Here is a 7104-nt window from a genome sequence, read left to right on the forward strand (position 1 = left end):
TTAGATAGAAGAGATACACATTTTCCTACTTATTTTAAGTTATTTAAATTGTTAAAAACATTTATTTTAATTGTCTTTACTTTAAAATTAAAAAAGCTATCAATACAAAAAAATTACATAAATAAAAAAATTAATAATTCATCTAATAAAACAAATAAACCAAAACCTTTCTGAAAAAAACAGCTCATTTGATCAGTTAAACTTTTTACAATTAATTAGTTAATGGACAGTGATGTAAGCTGTTTTACGCTTTGACGAAATGCCCCCTGTGAAACAAAAAGGAAACTCCGACCAAGATCAAATATTTTTAATCGGTTTGTCTGTCTTCGGTGCCATCAATTCAGAGCAAGCTCTCTGTTGTTTTTGGGACACAACACAACTCAAGAGAAGACCAAAGCCCGATCCACTAGTTTTCTCCGGAAAACACAAATTTTGTTTGGTCTTTTGAGTTGTGAAAAGAAAAATCGGACGACCCTCCTGATTGACTGGGAGCTGGAGTGAATCCCAACCAGCCCATCAAAAAAGAAAAGGCAAGGGCTTGGGTTGTGTTCAAGAATTTATGAGCACAAGATTCCTCAACTCGATACAGGTGAATTTCTGTTTCTTGTTTGATAGTTTTCTCCATTCTGCTATTCTTTCTAAACCCTATTCTGTTTTGGCAGTAGGTGGAGGAGTAGAGGGCTTTTTTTTTTCTTTAACCGGATGGATCCTACTCTGAAGCTGCTTGCCTTTCTGATTCTAGTTTTGGGTATGTTTTTATTGTTTAAAGTTTTTCACATATTGTTTTTTGCTGGTCACTCTGCATTTACCTCTTGTTTGTTTGTTTCCGTGTTAGCCAATATCTGTCCCATCAAGAGTGATTTTAGCCACTGTGAAAAGGTTGTTAAAAACTGGGCATTCTCTTCCCTTCAACGAGTTAAAGAGGACAAGCATACACTTCGAGATCTGTTGTTTTTCCTTCATGTCCCCAGAACTGGTGGCCGCACGTATTTTCATTGGTATTTCCTCTATGGAACATCACACTATGATCAAATTCGAGGCCTTACTTACAGCTCTACTACCTTGTGTTTTGTGCTTGCAGTTTCTTGAAAAGGTTGTACGCTAATGCTCAAGAATGCCCCCGTTCTTATGATAAGCTACGGTTTGATCCGAGGTATCATTTTCCTATTCAGCAACTCCTTATTTCTTATAATTCTGGTTGTCCATCTTTTTGTTCAACCAAATGTTCAGTTTTTCTATGGATGTTATTGATAAAATTGATTTCTTTGAAATCTCTTTTGGAGGCTGAATTGACAACACTATTATATATATTACATACAATGGGTAATCCTAACGGGTTTGTTTTCTCTATCTATCGAGTATTACTCTACCCCATCCCATCTCTAGATTCACCTCTAATCAAGCAAGTTCTTGCTTTCTATAATTTTATAAGTGCAGAGGTAGGAAAAATGAAAGGCTTGATTGCAGCAACCACATGGCAGTATTTTAAATATTGTAACACTATAAAAAGGGACAAAGGCTATCTATTGATTTATGATATTTTGATTGATGTAGTTTGCATCTTGTGCAGAAAGCAGGAATGCAGGTTGTTGGCAACTCATGATGACTATAGCATGATGTCCAAACTTCCCAAGGAGAAAACTTCGGTGGTGACCATTCTTAGAAATCCAGTTGACCGCATCTTTAGTACTTACGAATTCTCAATTGAAGTTGCAGCTAGGTTTTTGGTGCATCCTAACTTAACTTCTGCTACAAAAATGGTTGGCCGCATGCGCCCTGGAGCTACTGGAGTCAGTACATTGGATATATGGCCCTGGAAATATTTGGTCCCATGGATGAGGGAAGACCTTTTTGCTCGGGTATGTTTCTCATGTAATCTGCTGCCACCTGTTGGATTTCTCACTTCCTCTGTTTGTTCAATAACATGATATTTCTACTTGATTCTTTTGTTTTATTGTTCATAACTGTTTGGACGTATGCTCTTATCATGAATTCCCATCCACATTATTGTTCTTCAGGAAAAATACAGCTCAAAACAAGACCTAATTAAGTTCTAATTATATCTGACCATTTTGAAGACACGGATACTCCAAGTTATTTGTCCCTCTTCAGTAATCATCTCACTCTAATTTCTCTAACCTGCATGTACATATTCTTTACAATGACCAGGACCAATTCTGCATGGACCACTAAAACTTGTCATGACAATGCAATAATTTATTGAAAGACTAGGCTTTTTCTTCCTTGAGCTGCATGCTATGTTTATATGTTTTATTCTCATGGACAGAGGGATGCTAGAAAAATGATGGGCTCAATTGACATTAAGAGGAATGACCCATACAACATGGAGAAAATGGTGATGCCTTTACAGGAATACATCAATGACCCTAGAGCCCATGAGCTTGTACACAATGGAGAGACGTTCCAGGTACTTGTCCTCTTAAATCTCGCAGCATGCAGTACTTCATCCTTTTTCTTTATACAATCGCACCATCCAGGCTACTATAGTCATTGAATTCTTGGAGTCTTACCAACTGTTTTAATTAACAGGTTGCAGGATTGACAAACAACTCTTATTTTGCGGAATCACATGAAGTGCGTTGTTGTGTGCAGAAGCATAAGATTCTTGGTGAACATGTTCTTGAAGTTGCAAAGGTAATTACAATAGGTTTCTGCGTTTTGGAAAATGCTGTTTCACGATATTGTTCCTCTGATATTTTTCCCTCCATGGTTGTTTTCATGGTAGATACTTGTAAATCTTGCAGAAGAGGTTGGATGATATGCTATATGTTGGACTCACTGAGGACCACAGAGAGTCTGCAACTATGTTTGCAAATGTAGTCGGTGCACAGGTGATTTCGAAGGCATTAACAGAAAATTCTAGCATGGAGAGTGCTGCTAATAGCAAATCAGGTTGGTTCGGGGAGGAATTCCATTTCCACTTTAGCCCTTCCTTCAAGTGGTTTCGTATCTTCCAAGTCATATAATTTTTATTTTTATTCTTTGCTTGAGGTACAGGGCAGGGTTCTTCGCATTCTGAATCATTGCCTGAAAATGATGATAATCAGGTGAGCAGCAGTGAACTCTTTGCTCTTGGCACTAGTGATATTTGGTAATTAAGGTAGTTCATTTAGTAAATGTGACACTGAATACTAAGCAGAGTAGCATGTATTCTTGCTATTTCTTCATGACAGGATAGCACTTCAGACCACAAGGCAGATGAAATTGGTTCCGCAGAGGATCTGGAAGAGAAGAAAGAAACTGTAAGGCACATTGTATACATATAATGAATTGTCTGTCCTTTAAAAGGTTAAAAGTTAACTTGGATCATCTTTCCAACACATTAGATGACTGTGGGTAAACTTATGGAAGCTTATGAAGGCTGCATTTCTAGTTTACGAAAGACCCAGTCACGGCGCCGCAAGTCTTCTTTGAAGAGAATCTCTCCAGCAAACTTTTCGAAGGAGGTGCACTTTTCAAGATTTTCTTTCACCGGCCATTCTTTCTGCTAGTCTAACCCCCCTCTTTTTTTTTTTTTTTTTTTTGTCTAAACAAATTTGTTTTTCATATCATCAACCTGCCTCATAATTTGTCAAATTTCTACGAACTTTGACATTTTCGATGCTTCTTGAAGAATTAACAGGTGACAGGATTCGTTGTTGTGTGATAGAGCAGACTGCAGCCAAAAATGATGCAGTCCTTTCATGTTAAATACTGTCATGCTTTGCTCTGGGTAGTCTGAAATTTGAAGTCTAGCTGAAGCCAATAAATAAATTCAATGAGAAATGTGCAACACATCAAACATTTGGATAGGAGGAATGACTGGTGCTTTTCTTCAAGTCATTTCCCATCTTTCCCAAACCTCTGATCCTCAACAGTTCCTTTAGCAGATTTTATGTGGAATCTGAAGGGCACTCCATAGTTGAAGCTGTGTGGTCAGAGGCTCTCGATAAGTCTAGCATTAATCTTGTAGGGTAGTAGATCTCAGAAGACCACATCTCTGCATATTTGTTTTTTGTGGCACCACGTGGCTTAGAAGATTTTTTGGTGCTATGCTGTTTTAGCAGTGATTATGTTAGGATAAAGAGAGATGCTAAAATTTCAAGGAACATTTCTCTTTTGGTCATGCGGGACAGGACAGCGATACTAACCTTGCTTCCTTGTAATGCTGTTGCAACTTTTAAGGGTGTTTCTCTGGCGGACATTTAGCTGAATTGGTTTGGACTGGAATGCTCTTTATTTTGAGAGTGCTTCTTTTCCATTTTCCAGATTGTTACCTTCAGAAGTAGAAATTCTTTTTCTGCTTGCCTCATAGTATTTATACATTTGTTTATTTCCAAACATCTTCATTTAATGTATTGCATTTTGAAGTTTGTGCCGAATGTTTTCTGTCTCACTTGTGTATGCATGTGGTTTCCATGTTGAAACATTTTGTAATGTTGGTAGACTGCCTTTTTGAATTGTTATGATTCACTGCTGATGATTTGATTATGGAAGAATCCACCCCTGTTATTGCTTACTAACCCTTCCATGATGACATTTCACAGGATCGCAGTAGGGTTTCTGAGGTGGTTATTGAGCAGATAAGATCACTAAACCATCTTGATTTCGAGCTATATAAATATGCTCGGGAGATCTTTGCAAAGCAACACAAGCATGTGGTGGAAAAGTTGTCTAGTATGGTAAGCATCTCTTTCAGAATTGTAATCTATTCCATGTTTCTGCTGGCGTTCACACTTAATCATGCTGGTTATTGCTTCACCTAAGAAAATATTGACTGGTGAAACTTCTATAATATTGTGATGCGTGTTTTAACACTCAGTGCTTTCTTCTTGACGCTCTCCCTGTCTCTAACCCATGCTCATCGATACTTATTTTCTTTGTTTTTTTTTCACCTGCTTGTCACACCATTATCCTGTTCTGTTATAGGTTTTAAATATGTGATGACTTATCAGGATGCAGTAACTCCTGTTTTAGTTTTGTGAACAAAAAACTCCAACAATACTCTTTTAGCTGTCATATCTCTCAACCTTTTTTAATGGTACGCTGTCCTGTGGTATTTATGAAGAGTATTGCTATTTCAGCTACCCAAGGTCCTTTTTGAAGAAGCTTTTGAAGATAGTTTTCTGTTCTTGGTACTGGACATCATATATTATTTTCTGTACTTGAAAATGCAATCTCATTCCATGCTCTGGATATGCATCTGGCAGTTAATTAAAGATGCCAGAAAGCACAATCACAAAAGGCGTAGAACATTAGAGAAACACCAAAATCAAGTCTTTATAGCTTTTCCCCACCCAAGAAAGAGCAGGGATGGTTAACAGTATCCAAACATTCTTTGCATGAAAAGCTATTTGTTATATCTTATAATCACATTTTGAGGAACAGCTGATTAAGAACACCTCTGAACATGTTTGGTTACTATCAGTTTTAAAACTTCTGCTTTTGTGTTTCCTGGTGTTATTCCGACATTTTTCTTTGTTTTTCATGGTCATCTTTAAACAGCTTAAAGGTGAGGTGCCTTATATTCCGTGTTTTTTTTCTACTGCAGGAGTCGGAGAGCATGTTCAACAACCCTGGTGGGATCACGATGTGGAAATTCTTTTCATCAGCCATGTACATTGTCGTCCTCCTTGTACTCCTTTTCCTATGTGTAAATGCAAGAAGAAGAATGTCGAAAGTTAAGATATAAAAAATCACTTTCTACTTGTTTAGAAATAGAAGATATCCATTGGCCAAAAGGGAAAAAAAAAGTTCCTCTACACTGGATAGGAAAGTAGGTTTCATTCCTATGCCTCTGGTTTACTTTGAAGCTCGATCAACGATGTACCGGTTCTTTTTTTTTTCTTTTTTTTTGATAGGGATGGCTTGCTGATGAAATGTTATAAATTTTGTTTATCCAGCTCCCACCTTTTCTTTTTCGTTTTTGTATTTCCTCAGAAATCCAACAATACCCACATTGGTCCTGTTCATCTTTTGTTTTGTCATTATTATTGAATGTTCGAGCTTAAATGAGTAATTGGCAAACCCTAAATTCTTAACTTGTGAATTGTGATAGGATGGCACGGGACAACGGAAATCAAGGCACATGACTTGGAAAAATCTGAAATTATCAGCAACTCTTTCCTTCCTTCCCAAAACGATCATCATTGGCACTCCAATTTTCACAATTTAAAAAAACGAATTTTCACAATTTAAAAAAACGAAAAACAAAAACAAGAATATTAAAGGACAACGTTTTCATTATTTTTTTTATATAAAATCTTTTTTCTAAAATAATGTTAAGGCATACATTTGAGTTTAACTATGAAAGACTCAACTAAAGGTATTGAGAGGATTATTTTAGACTGACTCATAATTTAGACCTAGTTTATATCTTAGATTAACAGGTTAATTTGAATTGACAATGATGTTATTTTGATTTAAAAAAAAAACTAAACTAGGGTTTTACTAGATCGATCAGCATAGGATTTATCCAAGTCAATTATATTATGTTATGGTTTTAAAACCTGATTTTAGGATTGACTCGGAGCAAGGATCGGGTCACGAGTTGTGATGGTTGACTTGGTTCAATTTAATTTTTTTAAAAAAATTCAAAACAATGTTATTTTGACAAAAAAATAAATAAAAAATCAACAAGTTAATGATTGGTTTTTGACCATGTCCACTTGAATTTTTTACCAGGTTACCGAAGTTTTTTTTTTCTTTAACCTAGATTGATCTAAATACCAAGTCATGTTTGTCCAAGAAGGCCTATCCAGGTTTTTAAACAATAAATCATGCTAGATCAACTCATTTATTTTAATGTGAAACCTAAGTTGAGTGACAACTTGGTTTAACAAGCTATTGGCTTGACTCATCAAGCCAACGAGGCTTAAAAACACCGATGAAAAACACATGATTTTTTGCTGGAAATATTTCGCTTCTAGCAAAGAAAAGATGGAAGAGGGTTTTTAAACAAATAAATAACATTGACCATCATCATGAATAATTTACTAGTACAAACAATGGTAGGTCCTGCTCCCAACAACAAAGAACATGGTATTTGACAACTATTTTCCAGAATCTAATATAATCATCGGTGCTCTCTCAAATCAAATCTTA

At 36.1% G+C, this 7104-nt stretch overlaps 1 protein-coding gene across 4 annotated transcripts; it reads left to right on the forward strand.

Moving 5' to 3' along the window:
- The first annotated feature begins 207 nt into the window (after positions 1 to 207).
- LOC118034744 (protein-tyrosine sulfotransferase) lies at positions 208 to 5972 on the forward strand. Of its 4 annotated transcripts, none has more exons than XM_035040107.2 (13): positions 208 to 591; positions 671 to 748; positions 836 to 998; positions 1082 to 1153; positions 1571 to 1859; positions 2288 to 2428; positions 2551 to 2655; positions 2766 to 2913; positions 3013 to 3068; positions 3195 to 3263; positions 3348 to 3467; positions 4548 to 4682; positions 5552 to 5972. In XM_035040107.2, the coding sequence occupies exons 2-13, from the start codon at positions 703 to 705 to the stop codon at positions 5690 to 5692; spliced, it is 1485 nt and encodes a 494-aa protein (XP_034895998.1). In that variant the 5' UTR covers positions 208 to 591; positions 671 to 702; the 3' UTR covers positions 5693 to 5972. The 4 variants fall into 4 exon arrangements, with proteins under 4 accessions (XP_034895998.1, XP_034895996.1, XP_034895997.1 ...); XM_035040105.2 differs by having other exon boundaries at positions 208 to 589; positions 663 to 748; XM_035040106.2 differs by having other exon boundaries at positions 208 to 589; positions 666 to 748.
- Positions 5973 to 7104: the final 1132 nt, after the last annotated feature.

The sequence above is a fragment of the Populus alba genome, chromosome 9, assembly GCF_005239225.2.
Source record: "Populus alba chromosome 9, ASM523922v2, whole genome shotgun sequence".
NCBI lineage: Eukaryota > Viridiplantae > Streptophyta > Magnoliopsida > Malpighiales > Salicaceae > Populus > Populus alba.

Excerpts from the sequence above, each read along its gene's own strand:
- LOC118034744 (XM_035040107.2), top strand. The coding sequence starts at position 703 with ATGGATCCTACTCTGAAGCTGCTTGCCTTTCTGATTCTAGTTTTGG. Across the intron at positions 2,656-2,765 it reads ATGTTCTTGAAGTTGCAAAG|AAGAGGTTGGATGATATGCT; the intron begins GTAATTACAATA and ends TAAATCTTGCAG. Across the intron at positions 2,914-3,012 it reads TGCTGCTAATAGCAAATCAG|GTACAGGGCAGGGTTCTTCG; the intron begins GTTGGTTCGGGG and ends TCTTTGCTTGAG.